The sequence below is a fragment of the Engystomops pustulosus genome, chromosome 11 (genome assembly GCF_040894005.1).
Source record: "Engystomops pustulosus chromosome 11, aEngPut4.maternal, whole genome shotgun sequence".
Taxonomy (NCBI): domain Eukaryota; kingdom Metazoa; phylum Chordata; class Amphibia; order Anura; family Leptodactylidae; genus Engystomops; species Engystomops pustulosus.
Window position 1 is genome coordinate 73,842,773 of NC_092421.1, and position 18,803 is coordinate 73,861,575.

General features: G+C 45.0%; 1 protein-coding gene across 1 annotated transcript; it reads left to right on the forward strand.

Moving 5' to 3' along the window:
• The first annotated feature begins 666 nt into the window (after nucleotides 1–666).
• On the forward strand, nucleotides 667–18,476 carry PNLIP (pancreatic lipase). Its single transcript, XM_072129278.1, has 13 exons — nucleotides 667–685; nucleotides 2,479–2,527; nucleotides 4,106–4,260; nucleotides 4,359–4,484; nucleotides 5,490–5,624; nucleotides 7,586–7,694; nucleotides 7,797–7,916; nucleotides 8,006–8,125; nucleotides 9,395–9,513; nucleotides 9,648–9,768; nucleotides 9,916–10,027; nucleotides 11,047–11,214; nucleotides 18,375–18,476. Exons 2-13 carry the CDS (start codon nucleotides 2,479–2,481, stop codon nucleotides 18,436–18,438), a joined length of 1,398 nt encoding a protein of 465 aa, XP_071985379.1. The 5' UTR covers nucleotides 667–685; the 3' UTR covers nucleotides 18,439–18,476.
• Nucleotides 18,477–18,803: the final 327 nt, after the last annotated feature.

Consider the following 18,803-nt stretch of genomic DNA (forward strand, 5'->3'; position numbering starts at 1 on the left):
GTGAATGGCCGGAAGACCCGAATCCACCGGAGAGAACGCGCCGCTGGATCGCGAAAGGACCGGGTAAGTAAATCTGCCCCAATGTTTGCAGAGAGCACAGAGCACAGCACTGTGAGGTCTGATTACACATCTCTCCAGGAACAATACATAACACTGGCTGCAGAGAGCACAGAGCACAGCAGTGTGAGGTCTGGTTACGCATCTCTCCAGGAACAATACATAACACTGGCTGAAGAGAGCACAGAGCACAGCAGTGTGAGGTCTGATTACACATCTCTCCAGGGACAAGACATAACACTGTCTGCAGAGAGCACATAGCACAGCAGTGTGAGGTCTGATTACACATCTCTCCAGGAACAATACATAACACTGTCTGCAGAGAGCACAGGGCACAGCAGTGTGAGGTCTGATTACACATCTCTCCAGGGATAGCGTATACAGGGATGATGGAGTTGGAGGGGATGTACCTTGTGACTAGGACAATCCATGTTCTTATCAGCAGGAAGGATCAGGAAGATGTTGGGGACAGTCCAGGGTGATGACACTGATATGGGGTCAGCCTTCATCCTCTCCTCTGCTGTGACCCCGATCTGATAGCGCTCCCTCCACCCACCTGTGCTTGTATATGAGAGCTGACACCTGCAGGATGTCACAGAGCAGCGGCTGTGGAGTAGGTGACAGCAAGGTGAGTGATGGGGGAGGGAGGTTGGGGCATTCCCCAATATTAACACCATTTATTATTACTATAATTATTGTTATTTTTCTTATGTCTTGTCAATTTTCATTCCATTGTTTCACTGATATCTGCAGCATCAGTCATATAATCATGTTGTGGTGGACAATGTGATACAATAGAAACTTGCAACATTTGGCCACCAGGGAGCAAAGGGGGCACCCTGGTATCTGCTGGGAGTTATCCTCCAAACTACCTGTTGGATGTAATTTTTTCTTGAAACAGGGTGATATATGGGGGCTTACACAAAGGGCAAAAGCAGCAGCTACACATTACTACTACTCCTAACCGGTATGTGTAGCTACAGCAAAGTACTACTACTGAAATCCTGTATATATGTACACAGCACAGTACTACTACTCCTAACCTGTATATATGGCACAGTACTTCTACTTCTATCCTGTGTATATGAGAACAGCACAGTACTACTACTCCTATCCTGTATATATGAACACAGCACAGTACTACTACTCGTATCCTTTATATATGGGCACAGTAATACTACTTCTATTCTGTATATATGGGCACGACACAGTACTACTACTCCTATCCTGTATATATGGGCACAGTAATACTACTTCTATCCTGTGTATATGGGAACAGCACAGTACTACTACTCCTATTCTGTATACATGGACACAGCACAGTACTACTACTCCTATACTGTATATATGGACACAGCACAGTACTACTACTCCTATCCTGTATACATGGGCACAGCACAGTACTACTACTCCTATCCTGTATATATGTACACAGCACAGTACTACTACCCCTATCCTGTATATATGGACACAGCACAGTAGTACTACTCCTATCCTGTATATATGGACGCAGCACAGCACTACTACTCCTATCCTGTATATATGAGCACAGCACAGTACTACTACTCCTATCCTGTATATATGGGTACTCCAGGAATACAAATATTACCCCTATCCTGTATATATGTACACAGCACCACTTTTCCTGTGCATATGGGTAGACAATAGAAGTCCTGATATGACTGCAGAGGTAGAATGAGACACATCCCCTCTCTCTCCTCTCCCTGCAATCAGCTGATTAACCCATGGCTCAGTGCTCCAGCACTCATATGCTACCAGGAGCCCCAACTAATGTAGTAACCAAACAACTACACTCATCTCTCCCTCCGCTTTCCCTACACTTGTATATAAACATATAATCCACACAGACACAAACTGCAGATTGATCACAGTCCTTCCTCCCCCATTCCCTCACACTCCACAGCAGCAAGTTTTACATAGATAGATAGGATAAACATAAATATGAGATAGATTTGAGATGGATAGATAGATAGATAGATAGATAGATAGATAGATAGATGTTGCGGTGCACAGTCGGAACTTGTGCCTGATTTATCTTGCAAAGTCCAACAGAAATGTGTTGCATGCCCTATGTTAAAGTTGCACCAAAAAAAAAAAGGTGGTGCAGGGGACGCCCGATTCATGAAAATGGTGCCCCCTGCAGGTTTTATAGGCAGTTTGTACTGTTTTTGATAAATGTGGGTGATTGACCTGAACATTTAGGAAATTGTGTGTTACTCTCTAATTTTGATCTCCAGGGTATGTTTATGTGGATAAGATTTAACATTTTAGGAAATCTTTACCCCAAGCCACACACCACTCCACGGCTGCAGCCGCATTACATTGTATCATATCATTTATGATTTGCTTTACTATATGAGCCAAATCCCTGGCAATTGATATTTGGGTCTCTATTGACAGATGATTGGCATTTTGCTGCCCATCGCCCTCTTGGTGGGAGCTGTGAAAGGTAAGACCTCAGAGATTTATCAGTATTGTATCTTAAGTAATATTCTGCAGAGCTCAGCAATGTGATAATCTGCAGAATATAACACCATGGGGGATATATCTCAGGGTTTCTGATGTATCATCTGAGGTTGGGCTGCGTTCACACTTAGAGCTTACATTGAGTTTTGGGACAAGTACAACAGCTGAGGAGAGAAGATTTACCTAATTACATTGCTGGGAAAGGAAATCTACCAGTTATAAAAAGTAAACATCAGATAACATACTCACTTGTGCTCCTCATCGCCACGATCCTCTTCTCAAAGAAGAACACGCCAGAATTACCGAGAAAAGATACTTCTAATTAGCAGCATGGAGTACGGGGACAAGATGTCCAGAGCTTCAGGCTGCTAATTATTCACGCCCTATCTCAGAGAGGGAGGGGATGTCACTCAGGGGGCATGAATAATTAGCAGCCTGGAGCTCTGGACATCTTGTCCCCGTACTCCATGCTGCTAATTATAAGTATCTTTTCTGGGTGATTCCGGTGTGTTCTTCATTGAGAAGAGGATCGTGGCGATGAGGAGCACAAGTGAGTATGTTATCTGATGTTTACTTTTTATAACTGGTAGGTTTCCTTTCCCAGCAATGATGATATGTATATTTGTTTTTTGCTTTTTAGAATTGTTAGATTTCCTTTAACATTTGTGTTTAAAAACCATACTGTCAACGCAATTCATAAACAATGTCTTAACATTGTGTTAACAGAGCACACCTGTTAATGTTGTGTTAACAACAGCAATTTCATTTGGGACATCTCCTCTCCTTGCGTCCAGGAAATGCATCATGTGAACTCAGCCCTGGCGTATGATATAGGCCACGCCCACCCCTCTCCTGCCAGATACATCAAGAGGCTTTGTCAGGCGGTCATATTGCCTGGTCTGACCTTGCATGGTTTTTAAAAAGTAATCAGGCAAGGGGCCGGAACGCACTGTGCCCTCCCACTCCGCTGGGGGCCACACCCCCTCCACGCCCATATGGCGTGGAGTGGCATAGCCACAAATATAATTACAATGGGGCACATTTACTTACCCGGTCCAGTCGCGATCCAGCGGCGCGTTCTCTGCACAGGATTCGGGTCCGGCTGGGATTTAAGATGGTAGTTCCTCCGCCGTCCACCAGGTGGCGCTGCAGCGCCGAAAATAATCTTAACGCCCCGGAATGCACCATCCCATAGAAGGTGAAGGTGAGCGCTCCCCAAGCGACACATTTTCGGTTTTTAAATGCGGCGGTTTTTCCGAATACGTCGGGTTTTCGTTCGGCCACGCCCCCCCGATTTCTGTCGCGCGCATGCCGGCCCCGATGCGCCACAATCCGCTCGCGTGCGCCAAAAACCCGGGGCAATTCATGTACAAGCGGCGCAAATCGGAAATATTCGGGTAACACGTCGGGAAAACGCGAATCGGGCCCTTAGTAAATGACCCCCAATGTCTTTCAGTGTGCCAGAAACTGGCATAGAAGTCCTCATACATCTCCCCCGATGTATCTTTCTGGGGTGAGGAGACTCCTGGACTAATATTCTGCCTCCCGTCTCCCATTGTAGGTGGGGAGGTCTGTTTCTCGCGAATTGGATGTTTCACAGACAATGTCCCCTATGCCGGGACTTTGGAGCGTCCGATCTCTAAGCTACCATGGGCTCCAGAGAAAATCAACGCCCGCTTCCTGCTCTTCACAAAATCCAACCCCAACAACTTCCAGGTAAGCAGGGGCGGGGCCAAGGTCACATGATCAGCCGCTGCACATGTGACCTGGTGATGTCACGCTTCCTCTGCCTACTAATCTGTTAACATTTACAGGAGGTCACTGCCACTAACCCCTCAACCATCTCAGCCTCCAACTTCAGGACGACTAAGAAGACGCGCTTCATCATCCATGGTTTCATAGACAAGGGGGAGGAGAGCTGGCTGACCGACATGTGCAAGGTAAGTGTCCTGCACCTGATCCTATCACTGACATCACAACTTACTGTATAAGCGCCTGGGCCATGGTCCGCATCTCCAGGGTGCTCCCTCCACCCACTGATCACAGGTTATGGTCTTGTGTGTTTGTCTCGCTGGGCGCACCACCACGGAGGTGCAAAGCTTGTTTTTTGCAGGATGAGCTGCAGCATGTAATGGCATTCTGAGCTCCATGTATATTATTGTTTACAATCGCGAAATAATTAGTAATAGCAGCAATGCCACAATAGTTTTTTGTACTTTTTTTGTACATTTTTATGAAATATATTTTTGATTATGATTAATAATTATGAAGCAATTTGAATAATTATGAAGCAACCTTATTGCAGTGAAATTGTGCAGAGAGTGAGAGACACACGTTTCCATACTTTGTATCCGACTCTCTGCTCTTATCAGATAGAGCTCGAGACAACTACTAGTCTTGATTTTGTCTGTTATCAATGCAATGAAGACTCTGCACAACATCACATGGGCAGCTAGAGACTTCTGCCTGCTTGGAGGACAGTGTGATTATTCTTCTAATCTGATTTAGGGTATAATAAAGTATACAGTCAGGAAGGCTAAGCCATCATTTTATACATTATAACTTTGTGACTTGATCATCAGCAGTACCATCAGTCATATGAGTTTGTGCTCTCCCCCTGGAGAGTCTGTGTGGCACAGTCCATGTAATTACATATTCTCTACATGAGAATGGACCACTCTCCCGACAGCCACGTTCCACATGAACTCTTTCCAGTAAGACCATGCCCATTTTAAAAAGGCCACACCCCCTTAGTCTTTTTATTGTCACAAATCTGATAAAATTCTGGAGCAAGTGCATTAATAAATTCCCCCCAATGTGGATCATCTAAGCCAACAAATTGACCATCTGAACAGAGGACTTCCCATCTTGGAGCGAATCTTCTGCTGATGACATGAGGATCAGTCGCTACACGCCCTAACCTGAGTCATTTCTAAACCTTCTAGACCATGTTACAAGTAGAAGACATCAACTGCTTCTGCATAGACTGGAGCGGGGGATCCCGGACCCTGTACTCCCAGGCGGCCAATAACATCCGTGTGGTGGGGGCAGAGGTCGCCTATTTTATTGAAGTACTTGCGGTAAGTGGTTCAAAGATGTATAACTATGACAAGGACAGGATGATGGGGGTCAAAGTTCCTCAGTCTCCGTGATTAAAAGCGATGTAGCTATTATGGATTCATAATAAGCCAAGAAAAAGGTAAATACACCAACCCGTCTACTAGGAAATAGGAAAGGGCTGTCCACCACTAGAGGCAGATACTCACACAAGACAAAATCTCACTACATACAGATTATACAGTCATCACTAGGAGGAGCTCACTACATACAGATTATACAGCCACCACTAGGAGAAGCTCACTACATGCAGATGATACAGCCACCACTAGATGGAGCTCACTACATACAGATTATACAGCCACCACTAGGGGGAGCTCACTACATACAGATTATACAGCCACCACTAGAGGGAGCTCACTACATACAGATTATACACCACCACTAGGAGGAGCTCACTACATACATATTATACACCACCCCTAGGGTGAACTCACTACATACAGATTATGCAGGCACCACTAGGAGAAGCTCACTACATGCAGATGATACAGCCACCACTAGGGAGAGCTCACTACATACAGATTATACAGCCACCACTAGGGGGAGCTCACTACATACAGATTATACAGCCACCACTAGAGGGAGCTCACTACATACAGATTATACACCACCACTAGGAGGAGCTCACTACATACATATTATACACCACCCCTAGGGTGAACTCACTACATACAGATTATGCAGGCACCACTAGGAGGAGCTCACTACATACAGATTATACAGCCACCACTCAGAGAATCTCCTCATATGTAGATTATACAACCAGCACTAGGGAGAGATCCTCATGTAAAGATTACAACACAGCTATTAGCTATAGCTCATCAAATTCAGATTATACACTACCACTCGGGGAAGATCAGAACACCACTGCTAAGAGCAGCTCACTATATACAGATTATACTGCCACCACTAGGGAGATCTCACTACATACAAATTGTACTGCCACCACTAGTTGGAGCTCACTACATATAGATTATACAGCCAGCACTAGGGGGAGCTAACTACATACAGATTATACAGCCACCACTAGGGGGAGCTCACTACATACAGATTATACAGTCTCCACTAGGAGGAGCTCACTACATATAGATTATACAGGCTACACTAGGGGGAGCTCATTACATACAGATTATACAGGCTCCACTAGGGGGAGCTCACTACATAAAGATTATACAGGCTCCACTAGGGGGAGCTCACTACATACAGATTATACAGTCACCACTAGGAGGAGCTCAACATACAGATTATACAGTCACCACTAGGGGGATCTCCCTACATATAGATTATACAGCAACCACTTGAGGGAGCTCACTACATACAGATTATACAGCCACCACTAGGGGGAGCTCACTACTTACAGATTATTCAGACACCACTAGGGGGAGCTCACTACATACAGATTATACATTACCACTAGGGGGAGCTCACTACATACAGATTATACAGTCTCCACTAGGGGGAGCTCACTACATACAGATTATACAATCACCACTAGGAGGAGCTCACTACATACAGATTATACACCACCACTAGGGGGAGCTCACTACATACAGATTATACTGCCACCACTAGTGGAAGCTCACTACACAGAGATTATACAGTCACCACTAGGGGGAGCTCACTACATATAGATTATACACCACCACTAGGAGAAACTCATTACATACAGATTATACAGCCACCACTAGGGGAAGCTCACTACACAGAGATTATACAGTCACCACTAGGAGGAGCTCACTACATACAGATTATACAGCCACCACTAGAGGGAGCTCACTACATACAGGTAATACACTGGTAATATGCTTGTGCTGTTGGATCATAGAAAATCTTTCTTCTTTTCTGAGGTATGTGACATTTATTAGTCTCCTCTCCCGCTATAAACTTAGTTTCTCTACTTCTTTTTTTTCATTCTTTTCAGAATAATTTTGGCTATTCTTCTGCCAATGTTCATGTCATTGGCCACAGTCTGGGGGCGCACGCGGCTGGAGAGGTCGGGAAGAGGAGACGCGGAATTGCGCGAATTACAGGTTGTGGCTAAACTCAAAATGTGAAGGAAGGTCTATTTCCATGCTGATGCTTCTTTCATTGCAGAATCATTTGATGTTCTGACTCCATAAATATTTACATAGGACTGGATCCTGCTGAACCCTACTTCCAGGGCACCCCGACTGAGGTGAGGCTGGACCCATCAGACGCTTCATTTGTGGACGTCATCCACACAGACGCTGCCCCAATGATCCCTAATATAGGTGAGTATAATCCAGGAGGGTATAACTCCCATCATCCACATCAATCACACGTACTCCCTAGAGCCTGATGGATGAGAGTTGTCTTCCAGGTCTTGGAATGATGCAGGTGGCCGGACACATCGACTTCTACCCCAACGGGGGCGAGGAAATGCCAGGGTGCAAGAAGAACGCCCTCTCACAGATAGTGGACATCGATGGCATCTGGCAAGGTATAAGAAGTGATCTGCAGTCCTATGTAACACCACAGATAACACAGTGATATCTCGGAGTACAGATCATGTAGTAGATGTGTCCTGCAGTCCTATGTAACACCACAGATAACACAGTGATATCTCTCTGAGTACAGATCATGTAGTAGATGTGACCTGCAGTCCTATGTAACACTACAGATAACACAGTGATATCTCTCTGAGTACAGATCATGTAGTAGATGTGTCCTGCAGTCCTATGTAACACCACAGATAACACAGTGATATCTCTCTGAGTACAGATCATGTAGTAGATGTGTCCTGCAGTCCTATGTAACACTACAGATAACACAGTGATATCTCTGAGTACAGATCATGTAGTAGATGTGTCCTGCAGTCCTATGTAACACCACAGATAACACAGTGATATCTCTGAGTACAGATCATGTAGTAGATGTGTCCTGCAGTCCTATGTAACACCACAGATAACACAGTGATATCTCTCTGAGTACAGATCATGTAGTAGATGTGACCTGCAGTCCTATGTAACACCACAGATAACACAGTGATATCTCTCTGAGTACAGATCATGTAGTAGATTTGTCCTGCAGTCCTATGTAACACCACAGATAACACAGTGATATCTCTCTGAGTACAGATCATGTAGTAGATGTGTCCTGCAGTCCTATGTAACACCACAGGTAACACAGTGATATCTCTCTGAGTACAGATCATGTAGTAGATATGTCCTGCAGTCCTATGTAACACCACAGATAACACAGTGATATCTCTCTGAGTACAGATCATGTAGTAGATTTGTCCTGCAGTCCTATGTAACACCGCAGATAACACAGTGATATCTCTCTGAGTACAGATCATGTAGTAGATGTGACCTGCAGTCCTATGTAACACCACAGATAACACAGTGATATGTCTGAGTACAGATCATGTAGTAGATGTGACCTGCAGTCCTATGTAACACCACAGATAACACAGTGATATCTCTCTGAGTACAGATCATGTAGTAGATGTGACCTGCAGTCCTATGTAACACCACAGATAACACAGTGATATCTCTGAGTACAGATCATGTAGTAGATGTGACCTGCAGTCCTATGTAACACCACAGATAACACAGTGATATCTCTGAGTACAGATCATGTAGTAGATGTGACCTGCAGTCCTATGTAACACCACAGATAACACAGTGATATCTCTGAGTACAGATCATGTAGTAGATGTGACCTGCAGTCCTATGTAACACTGCCCTCTCTTCCATGTCCCCTCCAGGTACTCGGGACTTTGTGGCGTGTAATCACCTGCGCAGTTATAAATATTACACGGAGAGTATCCTGAAGCCGGACGCATTTGTTGGATTTCCTACCTCTGCTTACAACTCGTTCAAATCTGTAAGACTTCTTTGGGGGGGAGGGTCACGTATAGATTGTATCGTTATGTATATGTTGTATGGGGTCACACAGCAGATGGCTGATCAGGGGTCAGAGGTTTTTGGGTCCTGAAGTTCCCCTCTGTTATGTTCCAGGGTTCGGGGTTCCCCTGTCCCAGTGGTGGTTGCCCTCTTATGGGACATTTTGCTGATCAGTATCGAGGAACCACCAACCAGAAGTTCTACCTGAACACCGGAGACCTGTCCAGCTTCGGCCGTAGGTTTCTTCCTGTTATATTTTCTCTGCTTGCTGTCAGTGAATAGGGACAATCCTTACCACCAGAGACACAAAACCCAATTCTGCACTTGTATTATAGACATGTACATTATATTATACCACCCGGCTCCTCTACCTTCCCCGCAGGCTGGAGATACAAGGTGACGGTAACAGTGGTAGGATCTCTGAATACCCAGGGTTTCTTCCATGTCTCTTTGTTTGGGCCCAATGGAAACACCCGCCAGTACCAGATCTTCAAGTAAGTGCTAAGAGAGTAATCATGGGGCTCATTTACTAATGAGCAAATCGCACTTTCGTCAGACTTTTTGGTGTTTTTAGGGATTGCACGGCTTGGACATGTATTTAACAAGTGTCTGCGCTGGGATTGTGACACACACAATCGTTTTTTGGCAAAGCTGTTGTGGCTTCCATGCGACACAAATTGGGCGGGCCGTCAGATTTGGATTGAGCGCATTTTTATCGGTCTGAGCAGGGAAGCGGCACATGCAGGATATCGGGTGCACGATCTTGGTGAATCGCTGCACTGAGCACTATCTTGCATTTAGCATGCATTACAATGTTCTTTCGGTGAACTCCAGCGGCTGCGTAAGTAAATGAGCCCCTATGTGTCTATTTGTGTGTGAACAGAGCCACCTATACTGCTATACTGTGCCCAGTGCATAGGAGTGCAAGCAGTGCCATCCGTACCGCTAAACTGTGCCCGGTGCCTAGGAGTGCCATCAGGGCTAACTGTACCACTATACTATGCCCAAGAGCATGTGAACAGAGCCATTCTTATCGCTATACTGTTCCCCAGATATGCCAGACAATGGGGCACATTTACTTACCCGGTCCTGCAGAGTTAACGAAAGTGCATTGTATGACGATCATGCACTGTGCTGCAATTCACTAAGATCGTGCGCCCAATATCCTGCATGTGTCGCTTCCCCGCTCAGGTCCCCGGAGTTCACCTTCTTCTTCCTGGTGCATGAAAGTGCTCGGGCTTGCGACACAATTTGGAAGTTAAATCCCGCGCTCAGTCTGAGTCAGTCAGAACGTCCGACGGCACGCCACCCGATTTCTGATGCAACTAGCGCAGCTGTTCCGCAATCCGTGTGACACAATCCCAGCGCAAATCCCTGTCAAAGCTGCGCAAATTCCGAAAACAGTAAACAGTCTGACGAAAGTGCATTCCTCGACCATTAGTAAATAAGCCCCATTGGTTGTATCCTGTAGTAGGATGGGGGTTGTACTGATTGTTTTACTTTCTCTTTACAGTGGATACATTAACACAGGGAACTCGTACACAGCGTACATTGATGTGGAGTTGGATGTTGGGGCGCTTAGCAGAGTCAAGTTTATCTGGAACAATAACATCATTAACCCTCTCTTTCCCACTCTCGGAGCATCCACCATAACTGTCCAGTACGGCAAGGATGGTAGAACGTAAGTAACGTACAGAGACCCCATACAAACCCTTTGCTAACTGACCCATGTCCCTGCCATGATGCCCCTTGTACTTAAAGGGGCATTCTCGTCTGGGCAATCACATTCAGTTTGATAAATATGCCATATATAAACACTTCTTAAATTAGATGTTATAAAAAAAAAATTACCTGTGTGAAGATAATTTCTCATAAATGTAGTCATTTTGTCCCTTAGAAACGAGATAGCTTCCTCGGATACGACCACCTCTGCCTGAGAGATTGCACAAATAAACAAAAAGGTTTTGTATATAAAATGTCCGGGAGTTACTACATGTCCCCACAGCCGTCCTGTGGTAATGATTGCTGAATCCAGGAGGTCAGGCAGGACTCTATAGCGCATGTCTGGCCACCGCTACCAGAGTGTGATGTGGTCGTATCCGAGGAAGCTATCCGGTTTCTAAGGGACAACGTGGCTGCATTTATAGGAAATTATCTTCACAAAGGAACATTTTTTTTAATAAAAAGTTCAATAGACAAGTAGAGCAAGGGTCCGGCACCATCCGACCACTACAGCACAAATCACCAGCGTTTTCCGGCAGGAATACAGGCAGGATATAGTAGCCTTATGACATAAACTCGCATCACGGTGGTGCTCAGCAAGAGCGAAGACAATCCAAGTAGTAAAAACAAAGTGTAGCGGCACTCACCAGAATCGTGCGTAAAGTTCAATTTATTGAGGTGCGTACATACAGCAGAGCGGGGCCAGGCGACGGGCCGTTTCGCGCTAGTCCAGCGCTTTCTCAAGCCAAATGACGTCGTCTTCCGGTGCGGCGCACAATATATGCGCCCGAGCCGGTCGGCGTCGTCATAGTGACAAAGATACAACAACGAAACATACATGTGAATGTGAAAGTAAAAACAGTACAGAAGTACAAAGATAAAAACAAATCGGCGAAAAGCGCCAGTACTAGGACCTACTGTGGTAAGTATAGATATAGCACAGGACACAATTTATACATAGCTACTCACATCACATACCCTAAATAACGGACCCAGTTATTAACATGAATCCGACAAGTGCGAATGGATCCAAAAAATATATTGGTAACCGAATTGTTTACAAAAAGCAGCTATAATCATTTCTGTCATTTAGGCCAAGCGTGCCAGTGGCATTAAAGCGAATAATTTGTCTACTCTCCTGCCTAAGCAACTGTTTTTTCCTGTCCCCACCCAAAGGATCAGTTTTAACTTGTTCAATGCCAGCGAAGCGTAGGACCCGTGGGTCTCCTCCATGTTGCCTTCTAACGTGATCGATTAAACGAGGGCAACCCTCCCCCGTAACGATCGATTTGTAATGTTCTCTGAATCTAACATATAGTCTACGTATGGTTTTCCCAATGTAAAAGAAATTGCATGGGCAAAAAATAACATACACTATATACGTGGATTTACATGAGATAAAGTGTTTCACCTTATACGTAATACCTCCCAACTGTATGATTTTGAGTTGGCTGTTAAATTCACAGAATTTACACGAACCGCATTTAAAATTACCTATAGGGGTGCTTTTCTCTAGCCACGTTTGGGACTGTGTGGAAAAGTGACTACGTACCAGCATACCTCGTATTGTGGGGCACCGTCTAAAGGCAACACATGGACGTTTACCAGTAATATCTTTTAATTGGGGATCCCGACTTAGGATACCCCAATTCCTGGAGATTGCTTGACGTATGGCTGGTTCACATGGGCTGAATTCGAAAGAAAAGGTGAACTTGTTACTGTCATCAACGGGTCTGTGGCACCCTGAACTGTTTCTACATCTACGTTTATTCTTAGTGTGTAGCAGTTCTTTTTGAGACAGTGCGGCGACCTTTGTGTAAGCCTCTAGGACGGTCTCGCTAGGGTAGCCCCTCTCCATCAGTCGTTCCCCCAATTCTCTGGCTTGTAAAAAGAACAGAGTGTCCTCGTTGTTAATACGTCTGAGTCTTAGGAACTGAGCATATGGCAGACTTTTTTTCGTATGGAATGGGTGATAGCTGTCAAAGTGTAAGAGCGAATTAGTGGCTGTCTCCTTTCTGAACGCCGAGGTACATAGCTCACCCTGATTCTCAAAAACTTTAACGTCTAAAAAGTCAAGGGTTTTGCCACCATAAACGGCGGTAAAGCTCATATTCATATTATTATTTGTGTTGAGATACTCAACAAATTCAAAAAATTTGGGGCGTGTGCCCTCCCATACAATGAACACGTCATCTACATAACGATGGTAAGCCTTAATGTTCGAGGCGTAAGGGTTGTCCAGAGAGTAGACACAGCGATCCTCGAGAAATGCGAGGAAAAGGTTGGCAAAAGTACAGGCCACAGGAGTGCCCATCGCCGTGCCCACTCTCTGGACAAACCAACGACCATCGAACAAGAAGGCGTTGTGTGACAACACAAACAATAAACCCTCGCAAACAAAATCAATGAATTGGGGGCTCTTATTGGCGTTAGCCAATAAATGACGAATACACTGTACACCCAGATTCTGGGGAATACGAGTGTACAAACTCTCGACGTCAATGGAGGCTAGGGTGTAACACTCTTTCCAACATGTGTCTCTCACCACTCTAAGGAATGAGTTGGTATCTTTTAGATACGATGGTATGTCCCTTAATGTAGCGCGAAGTAGCCAGTCAAGGTACTGTGACAAGGGTTCGGTGAGAGACCCGATCCCAGCCACAATAGGGCGACCGGGGGGACTGATTAACGACTTGTGTACCTTAGGTAGAAAGTACCAGACAGGATGTCTAGGACTTTCGGGAAGTAATTTGATGGCGGTATGTTCAGATAGAAGGCCTAATTCCACATTCTTTCTAAGGAAAGATCGTAACAAGGTTTGGTATCTGAGGGTCGGGTTGCAGGTAAGGGGGGTATAGGTAACAGAATCACCTAATTGTCTGGCCGCTTCCTTCCTGTAGTAATCGCTGGTCGTGATGACCACATTACCCCCCTTGTCCGCCGGCTTCACAACGACATCCTTAAGAGATTGAAGCCAACGTAGGGCCTGTTTTTCGCCCGTTGTTAAATTACTACGGGAAACTGGATAAATAAGGGCCCTAACATCGTCTCTAACACGTTGGCAAAAAATGTCGATAGAGGAACCGGCAGACAAGGGAGGACAGAAAGTGGATCTAACGCCCTGTTTGAAAGCTTCAACTTCCATCTCTAACTCCCCATTACTGTCTACTAATGATGTATCCAGTGACATAGTATTCTCCAGGCTAAGCAAACACTCAATAGCTGGTAGATCCAAATGTGAAGTAACGTTATGGGGGGAGAAACCAAGTGGTCCCACCACCGCTGGGATCTCACCCTCCTTGTAATTTCTTGCGGTTCTCTCGTAGTCCCCGTGATCACCACCCTGAAAGAACTTATACAAGTTTAATTTACGTATGCTTTTAAACAAGTCAACTTCAAATTGTATGGGGTCAAAAGAATTAGTGATAGAAAAATTCAGACCTTTCTTAAGAAGAGACATGCAATCGTTAGACAGGATAAGGTTAGTGAGGTTAACCACGTTACTGGCCCTGACCGCATTGGCAGGTGTAGGGCTATTACTTCCCGACCCAAAGGTGGGGGGAGACTTAAATAATGTAAGGTTAGTCAGATGTTCCGGGCAGTCCAGATGGGCCAACGATATGTTCCCCCGACTGACTGGGTCATCTGTTGCGAGGTTAGACAAGTTAGTAGACACATCAAGAGAGCTGGAAGAGTCACCTACAGGCTTCATCGCCACGAGACCTGCTTCCTTTTCCGATACGGATATCTGTTTCTTTTTCCTCCATCTCCCCCTCCGGATGCGCCTCCTAAAGGGGCCGCCGACATTGTGATATCCATCGTATTGGCTCCGCTACTTGCGGGGGCTGTTGTAATCATCTCTCGGTCTGTGGAACGGTCATCAGACAGACTGGAGTCCGATTCTGTGGTCCAAAATTCGGAATTTTTAGCCTTTCTTTTTCTTTGGTTATTCGTGCCTTTTCTAGGATTAAATCTTTTAATAGGGTTCCATTCAAAGATGGAGCCTTGTTCGAAATCGATTTTGTCACGCACAAATTTATCTCTCTTTTTCTCTTTTATGTCCATTTGCGTGATTACCAACTTCTTTTCCAGTTTTTTTGCAAAAGTAGAAAAAGCATCCTCTCCCAATCTAGTTCTGAGTTCCGTCCTCGCTTTACAGAGTTCGTCGGTAATTGCTGCATATTCCATCTCATTTCTGCTCAACACCAATCGCATCAAGCTTAGGGAATGTTCCAGATGTAGGTCTTTCCATTTTTTAATGAAAACTGGGTCCTCAGCATACTGGGCCGGGGTTTTGTACACTCTTAGGCCTCTTGGCACGCGGTTGCTCTCGCTATAGGACCTCAACGAATGATTGGTCCAAAATAGTCTCACTTCTTTATCGGCCAAGATCAACACCCGGTGTTCCAGAGCTTTAGTGCTCATTATCAGTAGATTGTCCTTATTGTTGCATTCCTTGAAAAAGGCACCCGCATCTTCTCTGCCTGTACTAAGAAGCACCTCTGGCGGTTCCATACCTGTCAAATTTTCCATTTTTGCCGTAGTATAAAATATATATGAATTCACAGTCCCTGGTGTAGGGCAAGTCGGTGTGCTCCAAGACAGCGTACGTAAGGATAGTCAAAAGTTCAATAGACAAGTAGAGCAAGGGTCCGGCACCATCCGACCACTACAGCACAAATCACCAGCGTTTTCCGGCAGGAATACAGGCAGGATATAGTAGCCTTATGACATAAACTCACATCACGGTGGTGCTCAGCAAGAGCGAAGACAATCCAAGTAGTAAAAACAAAGTGTAGCGGCACTCACCAGAATCGTGCGTAAAGTTCAATTTATTGAGGTGCGTACATACAGCAGAGCGGGGCCAGGCGACGGGCCGTTTCGCGCTAGTCCAGCGCTTTCTCAAGCCAAATGACGTCGTCTTCCGGTGCGGCGCACAATATATGCGCCCGAGCCGGTCGGCGTCGTCATAGTGACAAAGATACAACAACGAAACATACATGTGAATGTGAAAGTAAAAACAGTACAGAAGTACAAAGATAAAAACAAATCGGCGAAAAGCGCCAGTACTAGGACCTACTGTGGTAAGTATAGATATAGCACAGGACACAATTTATACATAGCTACTCACATCACATACCCTAAATAACGGACCCAGTTATTAACATGAATCCGACAAGTGCGAATGGATCCAAAAAATATATTGGTAACCGAATTGTTTACAAAAAGCAGCTATAATCATTTCTGTCATTTAGGCCAAGCGTGCCAGTGGCATTAAAGCGAATAATTTGTCTACTCTCCTGCCTAAGCAACTGTTTTTTCCTGTCCCCACCCAAAGGATCAGTTTTAACTTGTTCAATGCCAGCGAAGCGTAGGACCCGTGGGTCTCCTCCATGTTGCCTTCTAACGTGATCGATTAAACGAGGGCAACCCTCCCCCGTAACGATCGATTTGTAATGTTCTCTGAATCTAACATATAGTCTACGTATGGTTTTCCCAATGTAAAAGAAATTGCATGGGCAAAAAATAACATACACTATATACGTGGATTTACATGAGATAAAGTGTTTCACCTTATACGTAATACCTCCCAACTGTATGATTTTGAGTTGGCTGTTAAATTCACAGAATTTACACGAACCGCATTTAAAATTACCTATAGGGGTGCTTTTCTCTAGCCACGTTTGGGACTGTGTGGAAAAGTGACTACGTACCAGCATACCTCGTATTGTGGGGCACCGTCTAAAGGCAACACATGGACGTTTACCAGTAATATCTTTTAATTGGGGATCCCGACTTAGGATACCCCAATTCCTGGAGATTGCTTGACGTATGGCTGGTTCACATGGGCTGAATTCGAAAGAAAAGGTGAACTTGTTACTGTCATCAACGGGTCTGTGGCACCCTGAACTGTTTCTACATCTACGTTTATTCTTAGTGTGTAGCAGTTCTTTTTGAGACAGTGCGGCGACCTTTAGACGGTGCCCCACAATACGAGGTATGCTGGTACGTAGTCACTTTTCCACACAGTCCCAAACGTGGCTAGAGAAAAGCACCCCTATAGGTAATTTTAAATGCGGTTCGTGTAAATTCTGTGAATTTAACAGCCAACTCAAAATCATACAGTTGGGAGGTATTACGTATAAGGTGAAACACTTTATCTCATGTAAATCCACGTATATAGTGTATGTTATTTTTTGCCCATGCAATTTCTTTTACATTGGGAAAACCATACGTAGACTATATGTTAGATTCAGAGAACATTACAAATCGATCGTTACGGGGGAGGGTTGCCCTCGTTTAATCGATCACGTTAGAAGGCAACATGGAGGAGACCCACGGGTCCTACGCTTCGCTGGCATTGAACAAGTTAAAACTGATCCTTTGGGTGGGGACAGGAAAAAACAGTTGCTTAGGCAGGAGAGTAGACAAATTATTCGCTTTAATGCCACTGGCACGCTTGGCCTAAATGACAGAAATGATTATAGCTGCTTTTTGTAAACAATTCGGTTACCAATATATTTTTTGGATCCATTCGCACTTGTCGGATTCATGTTAATAACTGGGTCCGTTATTTAGGGTATGTGATGTGAGTAGCTATGTATAAATTGTGTCCTGTGCTATATCTATACTTACCACAGTAGGTCCTAGTACTGGCGCTTTTCGCCGATTTGTTTTTATCTTTGTACTTCTGTACTGTTTTTACTTTCACATTCACATGTATGTTTCGTTGTTGTATCTTTGTCACTATGACGACGCCGACCGGCTCGGGCGCATATATTGTGCGCCGCACCGGAAGACGACGTCATTTGGCTTGAGAAAGCGCTGGACTAGCGCGAAACGGCCCGTCGCCTGGCCCCGCTCTGCTGTATGTACGCACCTCAATAAATTGAACTTTACGCACGATTCTGGTGAGTGCCGCTACACTTTGTTTTTACTATTTTTTTTAATAACATCCAATTGAAGAAATGTTTATATATGGAAGATTAGTGAAACTGAATGTGAGTGCCCAGACGAGAATACCCCTTTAACTTTGGCAGGGGGGGTACAGTCCCTCACAACCTCCGCAAACACAGAGGTGATGGGGCAGGTTTAACCTTTTGTAACCTTGCCTTACAGATACAGATTCTGCGGCAGCGGCACAGTCCGAGAGGAAATTCTGCAGACTCTCAATCCATGTTAAATCTGATGCTCAGTCCGTGAAATAAAATAAAATCTGCAAATTGTCTCTGTTATTCTTCCATTCAAATTCACCAAAACTATTGCAATCCACTGCAGCAAGATTTAACCTCCGACAAGCAAAGGATGGAAGATAGAACTGCCCCAGGCAACAGAATGTGGGGTTAGTAGTCAGCGATGAGTCTGTACCCCAGTTGTCAGTGTGTCCTGTCCCCCCATATGCACAACCATAGCATCTGTTACAAAACTGGTCCTGATAAATCTCCCCCTACATGTTTGTGCAACATCCCCCACCGGGGAATAGCCTTTTCTTGGGGCCTGGAGGCAGCCGGGGCCCAGAATACCGGAGTGGCTGTCGGTTGCGGCCTA

What these genes read in the sequence shown, in the direction of transcription:
- PNLIP (XM_072129278.1), top strand. Translation starts at nt 2,479, where the DNA reads ATGATTGGCATTTTGCTGCCCATCGCCCTCTTGGTGGGAGCTGTGAAA. An exon ending in CCAACCCCAACAACTTCCAG is followed by an intron (nt 4,261 to 4,358) that starts GTAAGCAGGGGC and finishes TAACATTTACAG; the next exon opens with GAGGTCACTGCCACTAACCC. An exon ending in CGGAATTGCGCGAATTACAG is followed by an intron (nt 7,695 to 7,796) that starts GTTGTGGCTAAA and finishes ATATTTACATAG; the next exon opens with GACTGGATCCTGCTGAACCC.